The following is a 26548-nucleotide window of genomic DNA, read 5'->3' on the forward strand; positions in this document are numbered from 1 at the left end:
TCCAATAGCTTTTTGTGGATGGGACTTGGTAGAGTCCAGTGAATACGAGCGCCACCCCGAGGGGCTTTCTCTCCCTAGATCGTAATTTTTCATGCTGGCTGCGCGTGAGATATATTAAACCGAAATGGTCCTCCTTGTCTTCCTGAGGCGCCTGAGTTACGCAAACTATGCCGAAGGCCATAAAACACATCCCGAGCGCGATATCGAGTAGGCACCTCCCGAAATGTCCAAACCCTCAATATCTCCGCCGATTGTTCTGCTGGCCTTTATCCTCGTCTCCTTATACAGCCAGGCCGTGTCTGCCGATGGAGCAATTACAATCACTGCAGCCGCCGCCTACTCTTCTCTGCTTCCCTGTGCACAGGAATGCATCTATAGCCCCGACCTAGGCTGTCCCAACGTCCCCGATCCCGTTGGCAACGCCATCGGCTGCTACGACAACCTCAACGCCGGGTGCGAAAAGGTCCCATGGGCGATGGACAGCTGTTACTGCCGAAGTGACCTGCAAATCAATGCTGTCAGCGCCATCAGCAAATGCGTCTTCTCTCTGTGCACCCTTGGCGGCTCGATGGGTGATTTTACATCGGTTTCGAACCTGTATACTGGGTATTGTTCAGGGGCTGGGTTTCCTGTAACCATTGCTGCTGCTGCCGCTTCGACTGCGGCGGCGCCTCTGATTACTTCGAGTACAGCCGTCACGTCGAGTTCGCCGAGCTCAAATTCTGGCCCTTCTTCTCTCTCGCCTTCAGGTTCTTCCTCGTCGTCAAGCTCCTCGTCAAGCTCCCAGGATAATGGTGGTGCCGGCGGTCTTTCTTCAGCCGCCATTGCAGGCATTAGTGTGGCGGGCTCGTTGGCTGGAGTCATATCTGCCGCTGTAGCCCTGTATGAACTTCGCCGTCGCCGACGCAGATAATTACCCAAATTGCACATATACCTGGTATTCTTGGATTGAATAGCATATGCCGGGGGTTCTTGGATGGCTTGACCCATTCATTTTGCAGACTCCCGAGGTCGTTTTCTGGTGCCCCGGGGGTTGCAACATTGTGCTGTGCCCGGTCGTGGGCGATAGACGACGAGGGGATCTGGATGGACAGTTGAATGTGACATGAATCTCGAGACACAGGAGCAGCGGCAATATTAATAGGGGGGTTTTTTTTGGCTTTTGGCTTTTGGCCCCTTTTATGACGAAAACTGCTTCTCCGTACCTCGTAAATGCAAGGGCATGTCGCGCGGAGGGGCATGGTGATTGGTGTCGATACCGCTGGACGACAACAAACACACACGACATGGAGGCTTGCAAGGGCAGTCTTGGACAGCCTATTGGCAACTTGCAGTATTATTATTAACTATTTCTCTAGAACAAGAACAGCGCGGCCATGTCCCGCCATCTCTATCTTTATCCCGCCTGCGCGGCGTCAGACCTGGCACCAACACCCTGGCACGTTACACACGCCATCTTGAGCTTAGTCGATCCCAAACGTCGTTACCAACTTGCCGTTTTCGCTTCCCACCTTCAAATTCTCCGATTGTCTCTCCAGAATCCTCGCTACGTATCTTGTGTCTCTGTATCTGGCCCCTCGTTCAACTTGGCTTCACAGTCTCTCGTTGTGTCCGAGCCTGCCATCACACACTCAATTGACTCTCCTTCGTCCCTCCATCCCTCCATCCCTCCATCCCTCCGTCCCTCGCGGCCAGCTATGGCTCAAATCGAGTCTCCCAGGTCGCCCATCTTGCCTGACACGCTGCTGTCGGTCACTGCTCTTGCTCGCTTCGAGTTTGAACCTGGCAAAGGCAATGATGGTACCAAAGTCATGATGGTTGAATGGCAAGACGACGACCAGGCCAGAGCAAAGTCAGGTAGATGGCAGGTCTCGTGGTCCGGCAAACGCACCGTCTTCCCCGCAGACGACAATCCTTCAGACAATATCCGTCGTGTATATTTCCTTCTCCCTCCTGGCGCCATTGTGCCACCTCACATCACTTTGGCATTCTATCCTCCCACAGACCCCATGGGATCTACCGAGACCCCAGCGACAGCGCTTCCCCCTCTCGGAATGACGGTGAACCCGCTACCTGCTATCTTCACTCCCGAGCTGGGTGCCACGGCCAAGGCCAGCGGCAGAAAAGGCGTGCTTCACACTATATGGGCTAAGAAGAGGCTCCAGGTGTTGGACAAAGAAATCAAGGACGAGGAAGAACACAATCTAGAAGGCATTGCATTGGAGATGGCCCGATCCGAGAAGTCTTGGATCGAGAACAATTTCGGCCTGACTCCAAAGCCCCCGAACCTCGATTTGAGCAGCATTTCCAAATCCCCCATGGGGCCGACGAGCCCGGGTATCCAAAGTCCCAAGTCTCCGGGTGGAAGAAGGCTCAGTGAGAAACTCAAGGGCTTGAGCATTGGGACGAGCGACAGAGAACTCAATGCGAGGGGTCTGAATACTCCCACCCGCGAATCTCATCCGCTCTCACCCGAGGCATCGGATATGGCCTATTCGTCATTCGGTAGCTTCCAGAATGGCCCGGGATCCGCGACATCTACAACCGGAGGTAGAAAGGTCGTTGCTCAAGCACCACCAGACTATATCAGAAAACAGCAGGGACAGTCGCCCGCCACGGCTTCCCTCAATTCCGTGGGCCAGACACCCAAGCCAGATGATCCCGCAGACGATGATTTGTTTGCGGTTGCACTAAGTCCAAGGTCACCGGATGGCCCAAAGAGCCCCTTTTCAATATCGAGTGCCGAAGTCGGTGCATTTGCCAAGATCAAGGGCGAGCGATGAGCATTGGCGAGCTCGACATGGTCATGACAAAGTTCACAACATGAGACAATTCATAAATGATCCTAGAATGCTATTTGAAGATTGCATAGAGTCGGAATTCCAGCCCCAGGTCATGAAAGCCACGATCCTTTATGTCCAACATTTGTCTGCAACATTCAACTGACCCCCCCAGTTGCTCAGTGGCTGCTCCTCCTTCAATTTGCTGATGCCAACCAACGTTCGTGCACAGCGCCCTTAGAAAGATGACTCCATCTAGAAAATAAACAAGACAAGATGCATTTCCTCAGCCCCAAAGGAACTATGCCAACATTGCCGCCGCAATCACCCCCACAACACCTACCACCGAGCTTCCCAATCGGTTCGCATTACCCTGGAATGTCGACGCCGAGGGGGTCGGTGCGGATGACAGAGAAGTTGGCGGAGGTGGCACGTTTCCACCAGGGGGAGCTGTGTAACTCGTGCATCCACTTCCAGGACACTGAGCCGTGGTAGGAGCTGGGGCTATGGCAGTCTTGGTACATCCGCACACATCGTCGTACCAGGTGTATTGTGTTCCAGCCAGACCCGAGCCAGTGGCAGCGGCAGTTGCGGCCATCTCAGAAGTCTTTGTGCAGCCGCACTCGAGATCCCAGTATGTGACGGTTACGGTCGGGGCTGCCGTGGTTGTAGGGTCGACAGTAGCTGAGATGGGATTGCCCGTGACAGTGGCATTGGGCATTGATGTTGTCATCGACGTGGACATCATAGATGTCGAACTGGACGACCCGGCAGGGGCAAGGCTGACGCTGAATAGCGGAGAGTAGTCCATGGCACCACTCTGAACCAAAGCCAGAGCATAGTTGCCACCGACAAAACCATCGGGGACTGTGACGGACCAGTCATATTCTCCATCACCGGCAGGTTTGTCCTCTGTATGGGATCAGTCAGTCGTAATGGGAACCTCAGTCTCGGACTGCTCTGCAGGTTCGACATACCGAAAATTGGAGTATTCCAGCTCGTGTTCCCTAGGAATAAGGAAACAGGAGTTCCATCGCCGACAGTCCAGTGGATCGGCCAAACCTGGCCGACTGTGACGGCATTCCACGTCATACCAGGAGCGAAGGTGGCTGTTTGAGCCATTGCCTTGTAGGCGAAGCTGCCGACGGCGACAAGCAAGAAAGAACGCATGGCTGCTCTGGATGAGGCAAGTTTTGGATTGGACAATTGAAGTCTTTTTCGATTGACAAGATGTAAGATCAAGTGTTGCAAAAATATGGGAACGACTAGGCAAACGAGTGACAGAGTTGAAAAGAGTGACTGAAGAGAAAAGAAGAAGACGAAAGAATTGTCAGGGCACGAGCGACGAAGGCACGTAAATGAAGGTGGCAGGCCATGCCAGATGTTTGTTGTGGTTGCTGGATGCATACGATGCATTCCAATGAGGAATGGGTTTAGATCAAGGGTGGTTGTGATCTGGAGGCTCGCACACGTCGCATTCTTGGTCTCTCGACGAATGACACCGGCGCACCAACCGTTAGAGGCACGAATGACAGGATTCAACCTCTGATCTGGAGTCCCATATCTTCTTCCGGGCTCTGGCTTGTCGTCCGAGCTTGGAATGAGATGGGTAATTGCACGACTACCTTGACGGCCCAGCCTCTACCAAAGCAGGAAGTAAGAGTGCATGGATTAATCACGGTTGATTCCAGAAGGGTGAAAAGAACCCTAGACCGTGGACCTACCGACTGATTGACAACGCGCATGCTTAAAGTTCGATTGACATGCTCGGGGCTTCGGTCATAGCAGAAGGGGAGAGGAGGCAGGGATCGAAGAAAAGAATAGAAGGCGCCGACATATACCTAGTATACAACCATGCAACCATGCATACATCGAATGCTGGGCTACAGCCTACCAACCTCTCAACGATGCAAGACAATGCTCTACCGCGGGCTCGACAACCTGCGCCGCTATCGTCCCATCTCTTGGCCCCCTCCTTGTAGTCTCGGTCCCAGTCCATGATATGTTTGTTGTCTACTACGAGTTCTCCGTCCAGAAAGCAACCACCCCTCCCTAGCTTCGAATGGATTCCATGATACCGTTGCCCATTTGGGTCCAAGTTCGGGTGCTGGGGCGGGAAAGCCACATAGCGGAACATTTGGTCCAACATTTGGTCCTTTTCCTTGTTTTCTCTTTTCCTTTTTTGCTTTTGTTTTTGGACCTCCTTGCCAGGAAGGATTGTTTGCCTTATATCAGAAAGGAAGCATGCAAGGCTACCAGGCTTGCCCTCAGCCCTGTTGCAACGCCCTTCCTTCCTCCAAAAGGGTCATTCTGCCTTTAGCACGCGTCTAGAAGCGCAGGATCGTCTAGCCAGACGTCTAGGGCCGCTACAACAAGGCGGCAACGCCCACCACTACCGCCGGCACAAAGATGCTCATGCCCGATAACGCGGCTCTATCTGCTGCGCCACCCGCGCCTGCGCCGGTTGCTGCAGCCGTGCCTGCCGCCGTCGCGGTGGTGTCGGTGGCCGCAGCGGTCGCAGTAGAATCAGTACCCGCCGTGGCAGAGTCTAGCGCCGAACTCGCCTCCGAGAGGTACGAGGAGAGCATGCTGCCCGCCGACCCGGTCACCGACGGCAACTGGCTCGTGGCGCTCTGGATGGCGGACTCGATGCTCGTGATGAGCGGTTCGCTGGCGGTGGCTGAGCCGATGGCCGAAACGACGCTGGAGACGAGAGAGGTGGCGTCGGAGAGTAGTGAGCCGAGGTCCTGTGCATGCACCAGAGGACCGGCCAGGGTCAGAGTAGTCGCTAGGATGCTGGACAGGCGCATTTTCGTGGTTCTGGCTGAGGTTTGTACTGTGATTGATGTACTGCAAGTCTTGACTGAAGGCTGGTGAATCAATGAATGAATGAATGAATGAATGAATGAATGGACCGTATGGGTGGACGAAGACCAGTTCAAGTCAGGCAAAGGTGAAATGAGGCCGCTGCTGTCAAAACGCGCTTTGATATAGTCTCGTCTCTGGGGATCCGCGACAGCAAAAGAAACAGAATCGAAAGGAATGGCTGCTAGCTTGCTTGTATGAAGAGAAGTCGCAGGACCGAAGAAAAAGGGAGGGATTCAAGGCGATACTTAACTCTGCCCTTTCCATAGGTACAACCTTTTGAGGTCTTGTCATCAAACCCCCCCCCCCCCCCCCGGGTCGCCTGTCCCCCGTTCGCTGTCGTCCCCGTTCTACCCACCTACCTAGTCCCTACCGTGGGTTCCTTGAACATGCGATCGTCTTTCCCTCCCCCACCCTAGACAGTTGTATCGTTGTGAAAGTGTGTGGACTAACTAGCTACCCGCAGTTAGTTTGCTGCTGTGAAACAAGAAGATCGTCTTGCGTCCGCCGCAGACGAGGGATCGGTTCTTCTTGGCAGCAATGTCAAATGTCAATCATGGGCGGCGGCGGGCATGGCGTTTGTCTCCGCATCGGCAAAAGGGGGCAGAGTACCTCGTAAGTATCTCGGTATGTACCCAATGTACCTCAGCACTCGAGCAGTGCGCGTTTGATATTCAGGAGGGTTTGTTAAATCTCCGCTGATTTCTGTGGGGGCAGCGAGGGGGGTGGATTGGTCCCGCCTCTCAAGCACCCGGTACTCGTACTTCGCTGTTGACAGCAGAGAAATCAGACTGGAGATCTACCCTGGAGGTGCCAAGTGCTTGTAGACAGAGAGAGTGGGCTCCGCAATATAATGGAGAAGGGTCGGTTTTGGCTTTGCCGTAAGCGCGTTTCAGGATCGAGAGAAGAAAAATGCCAGCGAGGCTGTGTCATTGACCAGCAGCCAATCACACCCCTCCAATCGACCGCAGTCAGCCTTGCCAACGAGCGATCGAGCTCCCCCCTGAACCTGAATCTCCCTCTGAACGCGTACTCGTATACGAGCGTGTACCTCGCACGGAACCTGAGGAATCCTACTGCAGATCAAATTTCATGCATTTTGCACTGCCGCCCCGCTACTACACTCTTACGGGTTCAGAGACCGGCGTGCATTGGGAATCACTTCCTCTGTGCAAGTTCTTGGCTCAGACAAGCGTAGAATTGCGTGTAGGTACTGGGGGCCGGAAGAAATGAAAAATAAAAAAAAATAAAAAAATAAAACGAAAAAAGAGAAAAAAGATAAGGGGGAAAATTTTTTTTTTGGAAGCGGGGAATTCAATCGTCTTCTCTGAGTTTGCTGTGACAACATTACCTTATAACTTTGGTCTACGGAGTACCTTTGAAAAACCCAACATAACCCACCTAATACGCTCCCAAACAGATTGCAACGACAACTCGTTCCATTTCCCTCCCCCTCAACAGACGAAAATATCCTCCTTCCCCTCCTGACAGCTTTGCGTTCTACTACGGGTTAGCAATATCCTCGCTCCACGTATCCGACTCCTCGGAGTCTTGAGACCACGTTGTCTGAGTGTCAGCATCAATGGCACCAGTGGGTTGAGTGAAGAGCACCTGGCTCGGATGGACCCTCGGCATCACTGGGGCAGGCGAGTGGATCCCCTGGCCAATCCTCGCTTGTCTCCTAGCATCCTTCCTCGCCCTCTGGGCTAGAATGCGCTCGTTGTTGCGGTTCGAGTAGTATTGGGTGAGCGCCTTCTCTAAATTGAATCTTTTCGGTCGACTGCGAGATGTCGGGTTGCCGGTAATATGGCGATAGCATTCTGTTGCACCACGTCCAAGGCTGCCTTCTCCGTCGAGGGCCATGAGCTTGTCGATTAGGTCAGCCTTCTTGTATTTCTTCCCCAGAACATCTTCCAGGTCCTTAACACCGCGATTTTTTTGCAGTTCGCGCTCCAGTTCGTCCACGAACATCAACTCGTATTCGCCACGGGTGGGGAGGGCTAGAGCCTTATAGCGTTTTGGTGATGTTGGATGATTGGCGAGCCGAGTCTTTTCGCGTGGGGAAAGAGTAGTCTCGCTATCGGAGCGAGTGTCGTCGCTGCCTTCTTCGTGATTGACTCTCTCGTCCCTTGTTCTACTCCCTTGATCTTGCTGGCGGTGCTCACGTCCGTTATTTCCTAGAGGATTTTCGTGGTCGTACTCCTCCACAAGTTGCCGTAGCTCTCTCAAAGCTCGAATAAACCGGTTATATTGGTGGCGGAAGCCAAGATGCGTTCGCGGATGCTCGTAGTTGAAGAACTGAAGCAGTCGCGCATGATGATTCCTCACTTCAACGGCTGCTCTTTGACAGATGTCGATTGTGGCAGGGACGTCCGGGTTCGGGGTTCTGGAGTCATTGAGCCCTTCCATGAAAGGCTTCGGTCCCTCCAATAGTTCGAGATACCTGTCTTTCAGCTTCCTGATTTCTTCTGCCAGATTATCAATTGTAATCATCAAGCCGGCTCGTGACTCGTGGTCAACCGTCCACTCTAAGCCCCCGAATAGGATACTACGCACAACGGTCGCAAGGTTTCCATTTCCTACCTCTCTGAGCGCGTTTTCATGGCCTTGATCCCCGGCAAACACTTCTCTTACGTATTGTTCATCGTCGTATCGTGGCGCTTCTCTCGGTGGTCGTCTGTCGCGGCGACTGGCAGCGCTAGGGGCGCCGCCTACCGGAGCATTGTTTCCTTCGTCCACGGGATCTTCGCTCTCGTTATTTGTTGGCTGAGGACTCGAACCTCGATTCGATCTGCCGGCAGAATTATAACTCCCGCGAAAATCATCAGGCGGTGGCGGCGCAGGGTATACAACATGAATACATCTGCATACGTGGTGGTACTGGCTTTCGTACATGGGACAAGGATGACATTGTGAAAGGATTGGTTCTGGAGTAGGGGAGTTGTGGGGAGGTTGAGGAGGCTGGGGAAACTGAGGAGGCCTTGGTGAATGGTTTTCTCGATTCGAGCTGTGTTGGCTACTGTGTTCGCCTCCATTCTCATCGTACACGCCCACATCGACAGGGAGCTCACCTAGGGCCGGTCTCGGCAAAGTTTGACCATGGCCCTGGTTGGGGTCGTCATCACTATCATCATCGTGCGGTGAGTGTGCTACTACCGGCGAAGTAGCGCTTGGAGCCAGAGAGTCCAGTCGGTAAGCATATATCTCTGCGTTATTATCCACAGGAATTCCTCCGAAAAGCAGGCTCATCTTGCTAGCGGCTTGACTGGAGACCATCTCACCGGCGCAAAGGTAATGATGTGGCTCCTTGGTCGTATTTCCAGCGAGACCGATGCCTCTGTATCCCATTGATACTTGCCACAAATGTACTGCCTTCTGGACATCGTATGTTGTTTGCTCCAACAGATATAGCATCGAATCATCAGGGAGGTATTTACTGAGACCACCCCTCCCGCTCTCTAGCTCCCTCCTTATGATCTCCCTCTGTAAATTCTCCACCATCATCTGTCGAAAGGCTAACGGGTTGAAATGACGTTTTCTCTTAGATGATGCCCCCGGGCGACTCGATTGAGGTCCTCCACCTCGAAGCTTGAGGTCTGGAGTTACCGTAGGGACCTTGTACACTCTTGCCTTTGGATCAGTGGGAAGAGGGCGTGGTTTTAACAAAGATAATTTCTTCGAGCGGCGTGAAGGGAGAACGCTGACTTGCGGATGTTTGGCATCAGGTACACGGCGTCTCTGTGGGAGCACTTGATGTATTACCAAACGAATCCATTCAAGCGGACCGAGAGTCCTTTTTGATATTGAAAGATCTGCAGGGTCGCGAGCATGACGGGGAGGTCGATTGATGAGATACTCAGCTCGTGGCCCCTCAGAAATCATTCCAGGTTGACCCATCTCCCTGGAAATTTGCTCGTGTTGAACCAGTTCATGAGCACGCGTCTCTGGAAAGGGGTAGTAGACATAGTCAAATGCGCTTTTCATGTTAACTCCCTTGGGATATGGAAACAGATGTTTCGAAGATTCCTGTCCAGCATCTTCCAAGGACTTTCTCTTATCAAGTTCGACAAAAGTTGACTGAGATCGTGCACTCGAGGGAAAATCCGAGTAGCTAGGTCGCCTTTCAACAATGTGTGTCGATGCCGGTGAGGGGAGATCCAGTGCGACGATCTCCCATTCTGTATCGCCGACGTCATGCTGCCACCGCCTGACTTTGACCGGCCCACCAGTGATCTGGTTAAACCGTGCGACCGCGAAATGGATTTTGGAAAGGGTGCTTGTCTCAAATTTGCCCGTTTGGATGAATTCTTTCAAGGCTTCTTTGGTGTGACTCTCCAAAGGCGCGTCTCGCGGTCGCTGGAGAGACTCATATTTGTTGCCCGGATCGATCTGACACTCGCCAATATATCGACAGTATTTCCCGACCATATCTTCAATGCTTCTTGGGTTAGCCGCATCCGGCGAGCTGATCAGACGCTGAAATTCACGATACACTCCAGGTATCTCAAAGAATTTGCGATCGCGCTCTACATTGGTCGGAGACTTCGGGGCTCCTCCTTGTTCAAAGGCAGTGAAGGCAGTCTTTAAGGCTCGCCAGATCAAAAGCCACAACTCCTTTTGCTCGGAATTGTAAGCTGCGTTCTGAAAGACTTGATGCAAGTGGGCGCAGCGGTCCAACAATTCCTTCGCTGCGACTGGCGGAACAAGCAGTTTGATTTTGTCATGCGCAGAGTCTAACAATAGTAACAAGGCGTACTCCGAAGACACGGTGCGTATTTCTGACACGAGAGAAGTAAACCTTGATTCTGGAAAGGTGGTGGGGTGGCGCTTCGCCTGAGATTCGACTTGAGATAGCTTGCCGATGAGGGCGCGATGAATAGCCCGGGCCCAGATGGTGACGAATGTTTCGTACCGTTTTCTGAACGTTCTCAGAGCGTTCCGGACCATGGGAGAAGAGATTACCTCCTCGGGCAGTTCCATGATGTTCTGCAGAGAGGCGTGAATAAGTCTGATGTCTTGGAAGACTGTTGCTGATCCTTCGACGTGCTTCACATCGGTCCATTTCAGCAAGTAGTCGATCATGTGCTGGACCATGTTCTCAACTTCTTCCGGTGAGGTATCAGCGTCGATCTCTGGTAGCTCGAGTGGCTCTGTGGAGTCACTCTCGGGTGGGATAAATCGATCTTGGTTCATTCGGCCATCCTCGAGCCCCTCAATGGCCGAACGCAACCGCCCAAGCCCGCTGCGCGAATCGCGATTTCCTATCGCTGCCAATAGACGAATGTTTCCCCTCGAAGTTGGGGACTGATGTGCGCGAGGAGCGGCATTGGGAGCGAAACCTTCCAGCTGCGTCGTAGTACTCATTCTCGCCGACCGACGAGACGACTGGACAACTCTTGACTGCATATTTGAAGAAGGATGAGAGGGTCTCACGGTCCTAGGCGCCTGGCGCCCGGAGTCGTTGCGATACATCCTGGGAGCCATTTTCGTTTCACGAGAGAAAGCAAAACAGTAGAGGCGAAGGAATCCAGAAGTGACATGAAGGAAATAAATCAAGACTTACCTTGAGTCTCTCTGAACACAAAGAGCGTACTCTTTAGCTGGCCGGATGCATCAATGACGGTCGCAAGAACAGCATTCGGCGATTTGTACGGACAGAATGCGGCATTGTCGCAATTTCTTGACGGAAGCAGTTCAATATCTGGTTTCGGAATAGTGCAGCAAAGGATATTTGTCTCCGTCGCATAACAACCATGCTGCATTCCAATGACTGGCAAGCAAGGGTCAAGTGGTCCGTGCTTCAGGCCTCTTTCAGGCTTCAGCGAGGTACTTTGTGGAACTTTATGTTGCTTGTCGAAGAGTATGACCCCTTGGTGGGTGGGAGGGGTGATGATGTTCCGCAAGGACCCGGACACTCAGCTGACAGAGAATGGAAGAAGCCGTTGCGAAGCCTGCGTGAACAAGCTCTGAGTATTCCCCGAAAATAGGCACTCCCATGTGTGCATAGTGACTTCCAGTGGTCGAAGGGTTATTTATATTTAACGCAGCCCGGCCGAGAGTAATCTGAAGCTGCAGGTATTGAGGAGTCCAGCATTCCTGGTGCAATCAGCAGTAAGGCGACCGTGCGCAGGTGCTCGTGAGACTCGTAGGGAGGAACGACGACTGTTGAAAGGCGGTCGCGTGTCAAGTGGCGTGTACAGTGCGTAGGAGGGCGTGAGTGGCAAAAGTGAAGATGGAGAATCAGTTCCCGAAGAGAGTATGAAGAAAGAGGGACTGAATGATGGACGATGATGGGATGAATGGGCGATTGATCGATGATTGGAGCCCTGGATGCCAGATACAAGGGTGTTTGTGTTTGATGCCTCGATGCCTGGCAGCTTTACCCCACACTTTGTGACTCTCTGCCAAGACCCGAGCAACGCAGTAGGTGCCGATCCATTGGCGGTGGGCGCCAGGGCTCTGCTTAAGGGCACCGCTAGGGATCCCTATGGACTAGTGACGCCCAATCTTAGGCGACGCCAGGCTCAGGAAAAGCCGGCAAAGCCTGGGGATGGGTCACCGAGCTAATGCAGCCCATGCCTCTGGGAGCCCGGGGCCAAAGCCCTCTCAAACTCACCTTGCTGCTGCTTCCGCGCCCCCTAAGCCCACCGACCAACCAATTGGGCGTCTAGTTCGGAGCTGACTGCGTGTTTTCGACACCCGATGCACCGCAGGAAAAGGAAACCGAGCTGGTAAATCTAGCATCTGAGCATCTGCTCCCAAGCTGCAAGTGGTGTGTGATGTGTGTGTGTGTGTGTGTGTGTGTGTGTGTGTGTGTGTGTGTGTGTGTGCACATCTGGGCCTTTCCTCCTGCTACCTCTTATGTAAACCATCTTTTCCTCCCCCTTCACTTCTACTTGTTCTCCTTCTCTATTTCTCCCTTGCTCACAGCTTCTCAACACCATCCTCATCCTGCCGCCGGCTATCCTAACTACAAAAGGGCTTCTCATCAAACTATCTGATCATCGCTACCGGTCATTGTTGCCTTCCCATCCCAACCTGAAATAGAAATCCCCCCGCCACAATGACGTGACTTGGGGCCATCTCCTTTGTCCTACTCATTACTCGTCCTCGACCTTCACCTAACACTGTCAAGAATCCAACTACAACCGGCTCCATACGAGATACAATCTTCGTTCCTTGAGTTCCGCGTTCTTCAACGCGCCTACCCAGCCACCTATAAGTCAGCTCGCCGCAATGTCAGACCGCCACCCTGCACCACCGTCTCCTCCCCTTCCACAGCACCGCCGTCGCTCGTCCTTTGTCGATATGTTCAACCCACGAACAAACCCCTCTCCCTCTGCTCTGTCCTCCTCCCCTCCCTCCCCGGGTGTTCCGTCCTCTCCCACCGTTCCACAGCACCGAAGAGGCACCTCGATCACTGCTCTTGGTCTGACTACGAACCCTTCCAACCAGACCCCCTTTGCCGCTTTCGGACTACAACGACGAGCGAGTGTCGCAACCTCATCCATGTCGAGCTCCCCGGATTTCAAAAACAGTTTCGGAGACGAGCCTGCTGTTCTTGAAGAGGATGACCCCTCGCGAGCCACTATACACCCTCCATCCTCGCCATCCTTTGCTAGACGGGTCAGTTTCGGCGCACAAGCTTTAAGAGATGTTAGACTAGGAGGGAGCCCTGGTGCTGCTGGCGGTGGTAGGCGCCCCTCCTCCTCCCTTTTCACTCTAAATGAGAATTTCGAAAATGCCATTCCATCACGTCGAGCTACGTCGGGGACGGCCAAGACTGCAGGTAAGAGTCGAGGCCTGTCCCTTTCATACCGTCCAAATGTCCTTGCCCTCCATTTCTAGCCCAAAATTGCAAAGCGAAGTCATTTGTCTCCAAATCTTACTGATGTCCAACAGGAGAAGGCTTCAATTGGTCCGAAGCCCTACGTGATAGATCGAAACGTTCCCCATCCTTCTCCTCGGGCAATCCCTTTAGCCAAGGGGCGACTCGTCCTCGCTCCGCAAGCATCTCCAATCCCGAACCGCCAAAAGAAATCTCAAAGCCCGTCGAGCCGCCGCCTGCCAGGTTGATGAAGAAACCAGATGCCCTTGGCGAAAGAATGCTCCGGGGGGACTTTATGATGGATTGATCCTCGTTGTGCCATGCCGGGGATCTTTTCTTTCCCTTGCGGTATACTCCCAGAATGGATATGTATATCTTATTCGAATGATGTATAAGTGATGCTTTGGTTTCATGGGGCCTGAGGACATTTTTTCAAAAAGGAAAATCTTTACCTGTATCCATTAGCTTTCGGTAGTATCGTCTATCAGCTGGGCTTTCGAATCTCATCCGAAGCGAATCAGGTCGGCGGGGTCAGCATCAGGAGACAGGGGAAAGGCGAAGGCGACAGAGATTTGCTTCTTCGCGATCGTTTTATGACGTATCGTCTTCGCACAGGCACGAGAGCAGGAGGAGCTGCAGGATTTGGAGGCGAATCCCGGCATTTTGGCTGTGGAGGGGCCACGTATGCTTGACGTTACAGCAGCTCGGATATTGACAGACTGAGAATGAAACAAGCAATGTGATGAATGGACAATTTGAATTTGTGGTGAAATGAACTCTCCGCGTCCTGTCTTTTACTGCGCTTATCCTGTCTCCAGGGCTCTTCCACCCGCCTCCTGATCGGCCTGACACTTGGAAGTATCAAGACTCTGAAGTGTATTCACGAAATGGAAGAGGAGAATTGTAATTCCGAAGCCGAAAGCATCCCCTCTCCGCCCTGCGACGACTCACAAAGGACGAAGGTGGATAGGTCTTGACTCTTGACAGCAAGGATTGCATTCTGTTCCCCATTGTTCAAATCTTTTACCGCCATAAAAGGGTTCGGGCCCATCTCCACACTGTTCCATACATAAGATTTCTTAAACAGAATCTGTGAGGGCGCAATCGGAGAATCAGCATCGCACAACACGAAACGGCAATTGGCATCTCTGCGGGAGTTTAGTTGTTGTACTGCATCCGTTTAGTCCGGCATTATATCATATAAAAAGGTATATCAATGTACATAACCTGGTAGTAACATAGCTGCCTGTTTGTCCCCAAGCAAGAGTCCAAAGTTGATGGTCAGTTCTAGAACCGACATCCAGTCCGCGCTCAGACAAGACCTCAAACCGCTCCAAAGATCCATCTGTCAGATAGCCTCTGAGAACGCTCTGCTCCTATATTCTACATCGCCTTCTTGATATCCGCCATTTCAGCTATGTTGCAAACTACAACAGTTGCAGAATATTTGTTCACACGTTTAAAGCAACTGGGTGTCGGTGCGGTCCACGGCGTGAGTGCTTCGCTCTTCGAGAGGCTTCTTCTCTTCTGCGAAGATGTTGTTGTCTTTGTCGGTACGGGCTAATAGAGATCGACTAGATTCCAGGAGACTACAATCTTCGTTTACTGGACTATGTTGTTCCTTCTGGGCTCCTCTGGGTGGGCAACACTAACGAACTAAACGCTGGATATGCTGCAGATGGGTATGCACGGATCAACGGCCTTGGGGCTCTGATCACCACGTATGGAGTCGGCGAGCTATCAGCCATTAATGCTATTGCCTGCGCATTCACCGAGCGAGCCCCAGTCATACATATCGTGGGCACGCCTCCTCGAAACACCCAATCATCGCGGCTGATGGTACACCATACCCTCGGGGATGGAGACTATCGACACTTCGGCCAGATGCAATCGCACGTCACCGTCGCGCAGACTAATTTGCTTGATCCTCGTACTGCTCCCCAGCAGATCGATCAAGTTCTGCAGCAATGTATGATACATTGCAGACCAGTCTACATCGAAGTCCCTCTAGACATTGTTTCGGCCTCGGTCGTCGCAGAAAACCTTACTCACGAAATCGCCGTTCCTAGAGACGTCCCTAACCCTGCTTACGACGTGATATTGGACAGCGTTCTCGAGAGAATGTACAGTGCGGAAAGGCCTGTTATCCTGGTGGACGGGGAGACAAGAGCACTGGGCATCTTGGACCACGTCGAAAGAATGGTATCATCAACGGTATGGCCTACGTTCACGACAACCTCCGGCAAAGGCCTTATAAATGAAACACTCCTCAATGTCCATGGTATGTATCGCGGCAGCTTCGCAGACGCCACCACCAAGGCTTTCATTGATGGATCCGATCTAGCCTTGTACTTCGGTCCTCACCTCAGCTCCACCAATACTTACAATTGGACTGGCGTGCCCCAAACAGCTGCCGCCATCTGCTTTAGTTGGGATGGTATCAAGATTGGTGACGTGCTCCATCGCGACATTTCGCCACAATACGCTCTCACCCAGATCCTGCGGAAATTGGACTTGAAGAGACTAAAGAAAAGTGACAGCTGCCCGACTTTCCCTCGTGGCCAGCTTTTGTCCTTCTCAGAAGTTTCCGGCGACGAGTCTATCAAGCAAGACAAAGTTTGGCGTCTTCTCAATTCCTTCTTGCGGCCTGGAGATATTGTCTTTGGCGAAACCGGGACCGCGGGATATGGCGTTCGAGAGATGCTCTTGCCCGAGCATACAAGACTCTTTACCCCCATTACTTGGCTTTCTATCGGATACATGCTCCCCGCTTGTCAGGGCGCGGCATTGGCCCAGCGCGAACTGATGGCTTCGTCGAAGTATCACGAAATCGAGGGCGCTCGAACCGTTCTATTCATCGGTGACGGCAGCTTCCAGATGACCGCCCAGGAACTTGCGACCATCATTAGACACGATCTCAACGTGGTGGTGTTCCTGATTAATAACGACGGTTATACCATAGAGCGCTGTATTCATGGCATGAAAAAAGGTTATAATGATATCTCCACCTGGCGCTATCTGAAAGCACCCAGCTTTTTCGGTGCACCAGAAGATGCCTTCACTGCGTCCGCCAGGACGTATGGCGAGCTTGAGCAGGTACTCAAACAGGAGAAGCTTGCGAATGGGACGGGAGTGAGGATGGTGGAAATTTATATGGACCGGTATGATGCGCCGGCTGGCCCGCTGACTATGTTGCTCGACCGGCAGAAAGAAGCAAAGGGTGTTGATCTGTGAGAAAAGACGGTTGAGTCGGTTGCTATTATCTGATATCGCCAAGAAGTGGCAGGGGATGGAGCGAAGCAGGGAAGCAGGGGAAGCTCGGGGCAACGACGGCGGCGGCAGCCCGACTGCGGCGTCATCAAGCCCAAGTGGCTTGAACACAATATCCTGCCCGCTACACCATCACACAGGGATTTAAATTTAATGGTGCCGTGGTGATAGGGGCATGATAGATACATCAGAAACCCGTCATTTGACTCTTCTATCCTGCCTCGTCCTCCCTCCAAGTGTTTCCTCTACCTGTGCATCGTTTCGGTGACAATCGTGGTGGAACAACCCAGCCAACCTTTTGACTGCTACTGCCACTCTCACTGCGCCGGCCATCACAGCAACAAACCAACGCAGTCCGACCCTGAGAAGCCGGTGCTGTTTGTGGCTGTGTAATCCTGCTCTGCCACCTTGTGCATTATGACCTTGTGAAAATATGGCTACCTCTCTAGCATAATTCTTCTCCCGACCCTGACTTCGCCTGCTCCTGAGTTCACAGGCCTGAAGCGGACGCCTCGGAAACTGCCCTCACCTTGGACCAATTCACGCATCATCCATCCCCTCTCGAGAGAGCTTGAACACCACCCTGCCCGATAAGTCGCAATGGAGAAGATTGTAAAAGGCGCCACAAAAATCAAGGTCAGGATGGCGCGCAGACCGCTTGATCAGAGCTGACGGCGTGTTAGTTGGCTGCGCCCAAGTCCAAGTACATCGAGCCCATACTGTCTGCCACGCATGGCGGAGAATCAGGTGCCGCCGAAGTCTTCCGTACTCTGCAACTTCGTCTGCGAGACTCGACATGGACCATTGTCTTCAAGGCGTTAATCGTGGTCCATCTCATGATAAGAGAGGGTCAGCCCGAGGTTACTTTGAGGTACATATCCGAATCGCCCAAGAGGTTGGCAATCAGCAGTTTCACAGAAGGTACGCGGAATGGGACAAATTACGGTCGAAAGGTTGTATGCACTGTCTGACAGGAGAACAGGTCAAACTCAAGGTCTTAATATCCGAAGGTACTCGGAATACTTGTTGGAGCGAGTGCGAGCCTTCCGTGATACCAAGACAGACTTCGTCAAGTCAGGAGCTGGGAAGATGCGCAGACTGACGGTCGAGAAAGGGCTGTTGAGGCAAACCGAGATTGTGCAGGATCAAATCGAGGCGTTGGTGCGATGTGATGTGAGTTGTATCGACAGACACCAGCTTGGATCTCGACTTACGGTTGCAGTTGCTGGGCACCCATGATCCGGATAACGAAATTTCACTGACGGCTTTTCGTCTTTTAACGCTGGACTTGCTGGAGCTCTTCAAGGTGATGAACGAGGGCACTATCAATGTTCTAGGTAAGCGAAGCGGATCAAATGGAGGCGGCTCTGGCTCATTCAGACATAGAACATTACTTCGAGATGTCCCGTCCTGATGCTGAGCGGGCGCTGCAAATTTACAAGACCTTTGGCAGGCAGACGGAAATGGTGGTGCAATATCTCAGCCTTGCTAGACAGTATGAAATGTCGACTCGCTTGGAGGTTCCACGATTGAAGCACGCACCAACCACCCTGACGAATGCTCTGGAAGAATATCTTAATGATCCGGACTTTGAGCTCAATCGAAGACAATATCTGGCGCAGCAAGAAGCGAAAAGAACCGGGAAGCCAGTTTCTGCCGCTCCATCATCCAATCCCTTCGACAAGCCGGCAACAAAAGAAGCTGCAGCGACATCATCTGTAGCCAAACCGCAACCCTTGCAGTCACCGCCTAAAGGTCCAGCACCAGATCTGATTGACTTCTTTGAGTCCATTGAGCAGAACCAGCAAACAATGGGTCAAGCAAACTTCAATCCGCAGCCTCAATTTCAGCAGGGAACACCCCAAGCCCAGTCATATCAGCAAGCACCTGTGCCTCTCCAGATGGGGTACAATCCCTTTCTGCAGCAACAGCAGACGTTCCAAAGTCAGGCTCTGCCGCAGGCTCAGACTCAACCTCTGCAAACAGATTTCACAGGGGCAGGGTTCGGTGGATATGGAGCTCAGCCACAGCAGCAGGTACCGCCAGCAGGGGGATTCCAGTTTTCCACACAGCTGTCACCGATCCCTCAGAACGGCGTGGCGAACTTCCAGTCACAATCGTTTCCGTCGGCTCCGCTGTCTCCAATACAACCACAGCAAACATCCACCAATCCGTTCCGGCAGTCCACGATGAATACCGGAAGCACTCCATTTTCCCCTGTCAGTCCTCCTGCTCCTGCCCGGTCGTCGACCAATCCATTTGCGAAGCACAACACTGGTGCCATTCCCAACCACGACCACACGGCAGGGACCATGCACGACCAGACAACCCTCTCTCCAATCTCTCCAGAGCAACCTTTTCCTTCGAACCCATCCTTCCTCTCGTCTCCGCCGCCTCTCCAACCTCAAAGAACAGGTACGAATCCGTTCGCGAAGAACCGGCCGACAACGTCTGGAGGTCCAGTGACAACAAACGTGACGGGAAGCACCAATCCATTCCGACAAAGCGCCTTTGTCAATCAACAGACAGGTCAGGGCTGGCAGCATAGCAATCAGGGCACGCTGTTGGGATTTGACGTGAATAATGTAGACACGGTGCCAGTATTTCCAAGGCCCGGACACGGTTAAAGCTATCGCGTGGTAATATAATGTCCCTTTTGCGCGTTCTGGACGATGGGCATGAAATGTACTCTTAGTCATCGTGTCGGACTTGGTTTCCGTGGCTTTTTGTTCCACTTTGCCATTGCCACTGTCATTTGACATTAGAATTTCTATCGAGATTCGAGATCGTCCGACCCCGATCCCGCCACCCACTCGATGTTAAAGCTCTTCTCACGCCGTCTTTGCACCGTCACCCTATGATCTCGAGGCAGAGAGTCAACGCCGGACAAAAAGATAGATCGTCATACGTGACTGTATCTGCCTCTGACAATGAATTTGTGGGAGATGAATCCCTTCGGCCGCTTCCCAAGTCATCTTGCGGCATGATGCGGTGCGCTTCACTTGGCAGGATCGCTTGACTCTTGCCAGCCTCAAGTGACCACGGTATTCTCTTCTGAGTTCTCACGTCGCAGGAACGACGGTCACTGTAAGTCGCACCTGCTCATCTGGATCCACCAGAGCCTCCTTCAAATGCCAGTGCCTCGTCTCCCAATTACTGCTGATCGACGTTAGAAGATGGACGAAGGCCCCGGAGATGACATTCCGACGCTCTCCATCATCCCTTACGACAACAACCGTGAGATCGTGCTGTAAGTGAGACACCACACCAAGGAAAGGGAACAACCACCACGGACCCAATCCCGAACTGATGAGACCAGCCGCCACGCAGACACGATTGTTTACCGTGATCCGAGAACCAACCAACTAGTTCCCTTCCATCGAAACCAGGATGTAGAACGACGCTCTTCCGACTGCCCAACGTGCGGTCGCCCATGGCATAGACAAGGATCCTCAAGCACCCAAGATCCTGGATCAAGCCCAATGGAAGATCAACCGAGTTTCATCACAGAGGGCTATTTTGAAATGCTCGCTCGAAGTCTTCCTGGTTCAAACGAAACATCTGCACCTCCTTCCCCGAGACGCCGAATCGTCCAACCCATCCGCTCGCGGCTTCATCCTTCCTCGGCCGCTGTGTCGCCGCCTCTAAATGCAGAGTTTATTGCCAGTGCTCCGGTGCCTGCTAGTCAAGCCCACGGGATCTCGGAGACGGCCTTCTCCCCAAACTACTTCGAGAAGTTCTTTGTCGAAGAAAGAGAGCTCGGAAGAGGTGGCCGAGGCGTTGTTCTGTTGGTCAAACATGTCCTCGACGGCGTTACCCTAGGTCATTTTGCTTGCAAACGCGTTCCCATTGGAGATGACCATGCGTGGTTGGAGAAGGTCCTTGTCGAGGTCCAGCTTCTGCAGACTTTGTCGCACCAAAACCTAGTGTCGTACCGGCACGTTTGGTTGGAAGACTTCCAAATCAGCACGTTTGGCCCAAGCGTCCCCTGCGCATTCATTCTGCAGCAATACTGTAATGGAGGAGATATGCAGAATTACGTCCTAGGCTCCGCGCAAGCATCCACAACGACCCAAGAACTAAAAGAACGGATTCGTCGGAAGTCAAGGGGAGAGTCAGACCTGCCTCGGCGGCCCAATGAACCCAAAAAGTTGCATTTCGACGAGATTTACAACTTTTTCAAAGACATCACATCCGGCTTGAGGCATCTTCATCACGCCGGCTTCATCCATCGAGACCTGAAACCGAGCAACTGCCTCTTACACACTGTCGGGGGTGAGACCAGAGTCCTAGTCAGCGACTTTGGCGAAGTCCAGTACGAATATGCTACTCGAAAATCCACCGGCGCTACAGGGACGATATCGTATTGTGCGCCTGAAGTGCTCCGACGCATCTCTCCAGGTGGACCGTTTGAGAACTTTACGTCAAAGTCCGACATCTTCTCATTGGGCATGATTCTACATTTTCTGTGCTTTGCAAACCTTCCCTACAATTCCGCAAATGTCCTTCACGAAGAGCGTGAAGACATAGATGAATTGAGAGCAGAAATTACTCGCTGGGGAGGATTTGACGATCAGCGCAAGTTACGCCCCGAACTACCGCCTGCACTCTACTCTTTCCTCAAGCGACTTCTGTCCTTGAACCCAGATGAACGGCCAAGCGCAGACGATGTCCTTCAGGTCGTCTCTTCTGGTCGACTTGATGATATTCCTCCCGCACGGAGGCGGAACTCTATGGAACCAGAGGAATTAACTCCAGGCCGACGGATCCAAAAGTTGGATACACCACAGAAGGGGAACTCTCCCCAGGGAAGACCAAAGCGCGATGTCCCTTCTAGACCAAAGCGATCATTCTTTCGATCCCCGAGATCTGTGTCTCAAGAGCCGAGAGGATCCGAAGCAGTAATCAGCGACCATGGGTACACAAGCGGCAGCGAAGCAGACCGGGAGCAACTCGCACGCAAAGCATCCGCGTCGACACGGCGCGAGTCTGCAAAACTCAAGCTTAATAGCACTATGATCTTCCGGGCAAAGCATGCCTCATCGTCCCTTCCATCTTCACCTTTACCAAAATCCCCTACACCATCCCCGGCCCGGCAACAGCTCCTCCTTGAACCTGCACAACAGCTTGATCGGCCGGCTCTATCTCTATTGCTCGATCCATTCTATACTTTCGTCAACGCACCCATCACCTCCCCCTCTACCCGCCTCGCTATACTCGGAGTAAAACTATTTACCACCCTCCAACCCTGCCTATCACAAGGCATGAATGCGATAGTCGTCTATCCTATCATCGCCATCGCATTGCTGGAGTTCTCATTGACGCATTTACGGATATGGAAAGCTGGGGTAGCTATGCTGGCTCATTTCTTTGTGCTTGCCTTAGCGTGGAGAACGGATAGGTTATGTCGGAGTTCCGATGGTTGGTGGATGCATTGGGATGGTGAATGAGAATTTTGCGACGGCAAACTGCAAGAACGAGAAAAGCATGCTTTGATCCCACTGGGGTGGCCCGATTTGTTTGACCGCGGAACCCACGGTGTCTTTTCTTCGGTGTTAAAAAAAATGTTCTTTCTCAACTTCAATTGTATCTGCACGGGTCTGGGTATCGACCCCATCAGCACCCCTAACCCGCCCACGGCAATCTTCACTTTATTCAGGGATGACCTCTCCCAGAGCGTGGGACGCCCCTCCCCTTCGCCTTGCGCTGGCAGCCGTCAATCGTTGCAGGAATGGGGGAGCAGGAACAGATCATGTTAACACTACCAAGTCTCCGCTCCCAAGGGAGTCCCAAGGGAGGCACATTGACATAGGGCCTGCTTGGTATGTACTGGCCTTTCTTACCGCGTTAAGCGATCTCAGAGCGGTGTTGCCGCTATCTCGGATAAAATAGTAATTTACAGTCTCTGGCAACTGGCAAGGCCGCATGAAATATGTTCGCCGCAATGCCGTGAGGCCTCTTCTGGGAGCGGCTGGATCTCCCCTTCGTGTCCTCACAATACCTCCAACAGTGGCTGGCTGGGCTTTTAGTTACGGAGCGACGGACTGAAGTCGACCATGAAGATGAAGGCACCTTGCTTTAAAAGCAGCTCGTCCTTCGACGATTCGTCCCCCGGCAACAGTTACATGTCTATGTAATTCGCGTATGCGCGACTGAGAGTGGCGGGGTACTCCATATTTTTGCATTGGCGCTGAATGGTTGATCTCCTTTGCAAACAGAGTGTAGCGAAATAGCATGCTGGAGCGCCATGTGGGCGCCTGAAGGGACCGTAGAGATCAGGGATAATTTCAAAGTTAGGTGGATACGTAAAAAAACATCTTATGTACGAGCACAGCCTTGCGCAAAAGGCTTGGCGAGAATAGGGGCTACTGGGGACTACCTCGTACCTACCGGGTACAGTAGTTGGAATTCCAACTTGACAGCCTAGATGACACCCATAATCGCAGCCAACAATAATACTAGCACTACGGGTAGGCGGAACCCAAGCACACTATTACTATGTGTGCTCTGGCCCAACGATTGACAAACACCACCAGGATTCAGGAAGCCCTTGACACAGTGGAATCGGGGAACCTGGCTTCATGGTGTTTTGACAGGGCGCGATTTGTGCTCTCGAACGGTGCGCAAACAGGGCCTCGTCAGATGTCTCTAGTCAGCCCGTACTAACATTCCAGCTATTCGAGCTAGATCACTGTGCCATGTTTCTCTACGCACTCAATCACCTGGTCGGCTTCCCGAATTAGACTATGCCTGAGCTGAAAGGCTATGGAAGTGCCAAGGCGAATGGTTACAAGACCATCGGCCACGGCCACCCTGAAATCGAAGTCCCTGGGGTGGAAGTCACCACCCCCATGGGGTCTCTGGGCCAGGGCATTGCCAATGCTGTTGGATACCTCCGGGATGACATCCTGATTTTGATCTACGACAACAATGCTGTGACTTGTGGCGGGCCGCTTGACTGGATTAACAGCGAAGACGTGAACGCGAAAATGCGGGTGTGCAGCCGGAAGGTGCTTGAGATCGGGGACGGCAGCTATGATGTCTAATGCATCGTCTAAACATTACGGGGAAGCCCAGGAACACAAAGGCCAGCCAGTCTTCATCCACATACGGACAGTCATCGGCCTCGGAACGCAGGTCACGGGTACCGCCAAAGCACACCATGGCGCCGTTTGACGAGCTTAGCGTCCAAAAGTTCCAAGGAGATCGCTGGCCAAGGTCCCTCGACTATGCCCCAGAGTGCCTTCTCGACCCATGTCGTCTTTTCGAGAGCGCCAAGCTAACGGAGTACGCTTACAGGCTGAATGGAACGTCCTGCTTGGGGAGTACGCCGCGAAGTTCCCGGAAAAGGCGGCTGATCTGGAACACCGGCGACAGGGTCAACTTGGAACCCGCTGCGAAGAGATTCTGGACAACGTCGACTCTTCCCGCTTCCAGGACAAAAGCAACGCGGGGGAGCAATGGCGCATTGATGGAAGAGACCTAGCCTGCATGTGGCGCCTTAATGGGAGGCAGCGCCGACCTCGTCAACTCGAACAACCTCTACTACTCCGACGCCGTCGATCCTGTCTTCGACAGGCAGGACCAGAGGTATCGCGACACGGTGTTTCCCCGGGACGAGGGGGCGCGAGCCCGATCGTCGGCGTCGAAGAGTCCGTGCCGACCGCGTGGGCGAAGGACGCGACCGCCAGCATAGGCATGGTCGGGTATGGATGGGTACTCTGCATCGAACCGCGAGCAACTATGAGCGCTTCGGGGTAAACGCAAGGGGCATCGTGCGGCGCGTCAAGGCGAACCTCACGGAGGTAGGAGGCTCGAATGAGCGTATGCAGGGCTTGCGGCCGTTTTGTTTGAGGCGGGGAGAGACCAATTTCATATTATCTCAGACAACATGGTATCATAACTCAACGGTGCCGACCATCTACAGGAGTCCATTGCCTTGCCCATTCCCGGCAACACTTCTGTCCAGAATCCATTCTTCTGGCCCTAATCTTCAAGCTCTGGCCTGTTGACCCCTATGTATCTTTTCTTTCTCGTCGTCAGTAAACACAGTGGGACTGAGCAATAGCCCCAATTCTAAAAATCTCTTCAACCTTGCTGGTTCATATGACTCGGCAGATTCCAGTCGGCATAGTCGGCGTGCACAAACGCGCGATCCACAGCCGGCACGCTCTCTAGCACATACTGCAGACTCTCGCTCAAATCATGACTGTCTCTCAAGCTCATATTCTCATCAAGAACAATATCGACCTCCACATTGAGCTTGTCGCCCGTATGATAGGCCTGCAGCCCCTGGATGTAGCGGATGGGTTTGGCAAAGCGCATCGCGAGATAGAGCAAAACGTTGCGCTGGTCCGCGGTGGCCGAAACACCGCACAGATTCCGGACGTGCTCGACACTGGTTCTGGTCCAGTTGAAGATGACGTAGAAGGATAAGAACAGACCGCCCAACGCGTCAAGCCACCAGATCTGGAAATAAAAGCCGACGAGAGGGAAAATGATGGAAAAGGTGTTGAAGACCACGTCGGTGGCAGCATCTTGCGCGAGGGCCTGCACAGAGCTGTTTTTCACCAGCCGGCACCAGAACCAACAGAAACCCTTGATGGCGACCGTGCCCAGCATAATTGCGATGGCGGGGATACCCAATTCCACAACTCTGTGGTCTCCTGAAATCAGGCGGTTGAAACATTCCAGGGCGACTTGGAAGAACGATGTGATCATTATGACGCTGAAAACGAGGACTCCGACGGGCTCCAGTCGTCGTCGGCCGATTGGATATGCGTACTGATCTTGTCGCGAGATGAGTTTCGTGGTAATCCAGACGATGGCGGTAGAGAGAAAATCCAACGCCGCGTCGACAAGTGACGCGAGCACAGAGAGCGATGAAGTCAAGACAATCACGGCGATTTTGCCGGCGAGCAAGATGATGTTGGCTGTAAGATTTATGTAGATTGCCAAGGTTACGATCCGATCGTCCAAGTCCACGCCCTCGTCGATATCGTCAAAGCTGATTTCCGGGAAACCTGCCTCCGAGGTCACTTCTGTGCCGCCTTGTAACAAGGGCGTGTCTTCGCTGGGAAGCTTGTACAAGTTTTTCGGGGTTCGTTTCAACTTGGTCTCCGTGGGCGAATCAGTGGCCTTTGGTGCAGCCACAGGAGTCATGTTGCCAGATGGTGGCTCTTCACAAATGGTGTTCATATGGCCGTTGGATCGCGGTTGGCCATACTCCTGAATCAGATTATGGGGGAGCGACGAATCCAACAGCTTGTCGATATAGAGGTATTGCGTGACCAGAAAGTTATTCCGCTCGTAGTATTTCCGGATGGGTCTCCTCATCACCTTCAGCTCTTCCTCGGTCTTGAAGTACTGGTGCCACTGATATCTGGGGTTGCTCTGCCCGATCAGTCGCATACTGCGTACCTGCGGTGTCATGAGAATCTCGGGACCCAAACTCATTCGGCGAGGGTCCATTTCCGAGGGCGTGCTGGGGCGCCACCTGCCCCCGGCGAATGAATCAAAGTAGTCTTCATGAAGACCATGCTCCTCATCGTCGCCGGATCGGTGGCTCGCGACGGAGCCCCTCCGTGTTGGTGGTCGGCGCGGCAGAGTAAACAGCGACGTGGTTGACCGGCTCTGGATCAGACTCGGGAGGCGTTGGCCGCGCGTCGACACTGCACTGGGTTCTTCGCTGAGCGGGATGAAGTTGGACAGGGCACCGAGTTGATAGTGAGGTCGTCGAGGAGTGCTTGAGACCTCCATGGTGGCAGAGAGCAGCTGTCTTCGATGTCGGGCTGAGGGAGGAGGG

General features: G+C 52.9%; 12 protein-coding genes across 12 annotated transcripts; 8 read left to right on the forward strand and 4 right to left on the reverse strand.

Annotated features, from left to right (window-relative positions):
• Positions 1 to 223: 223 nt before the first annotated feature.
• On the forward strand, positions 224 to 913 carry A1O5_11918 (uncharacterized protein; the record flags this gene model as incomplete). Its single annotated transcript, XM_007752487.1, has 1 exon — positions 224 to 913. One exon carries the CDS (start codon positions 224 to 226, stop codon positions 911 to 913), a length of 690 nt encoding a protein of 229 aa, XP_007750677.1.
• A 784-nt stretch (positions 914 to 1697) lies between these two features.
• Positions 1698 to 2783, forward strand: A1O5_11919 (uncharacterized protein; the record flags this gene model as incomplete). Its single annotated transcript, XM_007752488.1, has 1 exon — positions 1698 to 2783. The coding sequence occupies one exon, from the start codon at positions 1698 to 1700 to the stop codon at positions 2781 to 2783; it is 1086 nt and encodes a 361-aa protein (XP_007750678.1).
• A 298-nt stretch (positions 2784 to 3081) lies between these two features.
• On the reverse strand, positions 3082 to 3950 carry A1O5_11920 (uncharacterized protein; the record flags this gene model as incomplete). Its single annotated transcript, XM_007752489.1, has 2 exons — positions 3082 to 3692; positions 3758 to 3950. The coding sequence occupies 2 exons, from the start codon at positions 3948 to 3950 to the stop codon at positions 3082 to 3084; spliced, it is 804 nt and encodes a 267-aa protein (XP_007750679.1).
• A 1196-nt stretch (positions 3951 to 5146) lies between these two features.
• On the reverse strand, positions 5147 to 5590 carry A1O5_11921 (uncharacterized protein; the record flags this gene model as incomplete). The annotated part of the gene is made up of 1 exon (XM_007752490.1): positions 5147 to 5590. The coding sequence occupies one exon, from the start codon at positions 5588 to 5590 to the stop codon at positions 5147 to 5149; it is 444 nt and encodes a 147-aa protein (XP_007750680.1).
• Positions 5591 to 7148: 1558 nt separating this feature from the next.
• On the reverse strand, positions 7149 to 11009 carry A1O5_11922 (uncharacterized protein; the record flags this gene model as incomplete). The annotated part of the gene is made up of 1 exon (XM_007752491.1): positions 7149 to 11009. The coding sequence occupies one exon, from the start codon at positions 11007 to 11009 to the stop codon at positions 7149 to 7151; it is 3861 nt and encodes a 1286-aa protein (XP_007750681.1).
• Positions 11010 to 12998: 1989 nt separating this feature from the next.
• On the forward strand, positions 12999 to 13780 carry A1O5_11923 (uncharacterized protein). Its single transcript, XM_007752492.1, has 2 exons — positions 12999 to 13472; positions 13494 to 13780. The coding sequence occupies exons 1-2, from the start codon at positions 13155 to 13157 to the stop codon at positions 13719 to 13721; spliced, it is 546 nt and encodes a 181-aa protein (XP_007750682.1). The 5' UTR covers positions 12999 to 13154; the 3' UTR covers positions 13722 to 13780.
• A 1110-nt stretch (positions 13781 to 14890) lies between these two features.
• Positions 14891 to 16707, forward strand: A1O5_11924 (pyruvate decarboxylase; the record flags this gene model as incomplete). Its single annotated transcript, XM_007752493.1, has 2 exons — positions 14891 to 14965; positions 15052 to 16707. 2 exons carry the CDS (start codon positions 14891 to 14893, stop codon positions 16705 to 16707), a joined length of 1731 nt encoding a protein of 576 aa, XP_007750683.1.
• Positions 16708 to 17343: 636 nt separating this feature from the next.
• Positions 17344 to 19370, forward strand: A1O5_11925 (uncharacterized protein; the record flags this gene model as incomplete). The annotated part of the gene is made up of 5 exons (XM_007752494.1): positions 17344 to 17379; positions 17427 to 17664; positions 17726 to 17916; positions 17966 to 18080; positions 18130 to 19370. The coding sequence occupies 5 exons, from the start codon at positions 17344 to 17346 to the stop codon at positions 19368 to 19370; spliced, it is 1821 nt and encodes a 606-aa protein (XP_007750684.1).
• A 549-nt stretch (positions 19371 to 19919) lies between these two features.
• On the forward strand, positions 19920 to 22193 carry A1O5_11926 (IKS protein kinase; the record flags this gene model as incomplete). Its single annotated transcript, XM_007752495.1, has 2 exons — positions 19920 to 19993; positions 20063 to 22193. 2 exons carry the CDS (start codon positions 19920 to 19922, stop codon positions 22191 to 22193), a joined length of 2205 nt encoding a protein of 734 aa, XP_007750685.1.
• A 1296-nt stretch (positions 22194 to 23489) lies between these two features.
• Positions 23490 to 23789, forward strand: A1O5_11927 (uncharacterized protein; the record flags this gene model as incomplete). The annotated part of the gene is made up of 1 exon (XM_007752496.1): positions 23490 to 23789. One exon carries the CDS (start codon positions 23490 to 23492, stop codon positions 23787 to 23789), a length of 300 nt encoding a protein of 99 aa, XP_007750686.1.
• A 208-nt stretch (positions 23790 to 23997) lies between these two features.
• On the forward strand, positions 23998 to 24504 carry A1O5_11928 (uncharacterized protein; the record flags this gene model as incomplete). Its single annotated transcript, XM_007752497.1, has 1 exon — positions 23998 to 24504. One exon carries the CDS (start codon positions 23998 to 24000, stop codon positions 24502 to 24504), a length of 507 nt encoding a protein of 168 aa, XP_007750687.1.
• Positions 24505 to 24831: 327 nt separating this feature from the next.
• A1O5_11929 (uncharacterized protein) lies at positions 24832 to 26502 on the reverse strand (the record flags this gene model as incomplete). Its single annotated transcript, XM_007752498.1, has 1 exon — positions 24832 to 26502. The coding sequence occupies one exon, from the start codon at positions 26500 to 26502 to the stop codon at positions 24832 to 24834; it is 1671 nt and encodes a 556-aa protein (XP_007750688.1).
• Between the last annotated feature and the right edge of the window lie 46 nt (positions 26503 to 26548).

Source organism: Cladophialophora psammophila (assembly GCF_000585535.1).
Source record: "Cladophialophora psammophila CBS 110553 chromosome Unknown aczJe-supercont1.29, whole genome shotgun sequence".
In the NCBI taxonomy this organism is placed as follows: domain Eukaryota; kingdom Fungi; phylum Ascomycota; class Eurotiomycetes; order Chaetothyriales; family Herpotrichiellaceae; genus Cladophialophora; species Cladophialophora psammophila.

Excerpts from the sequence above, each read along its gene's own strand:
- A1O5_11923 (XM_007752492.1), top strand. The coding sequence starts at position 13,155 with ATGTCGAGCTCCCCGGATTTCAAAAACAGTTTCGGAGACGAGCCTGCT.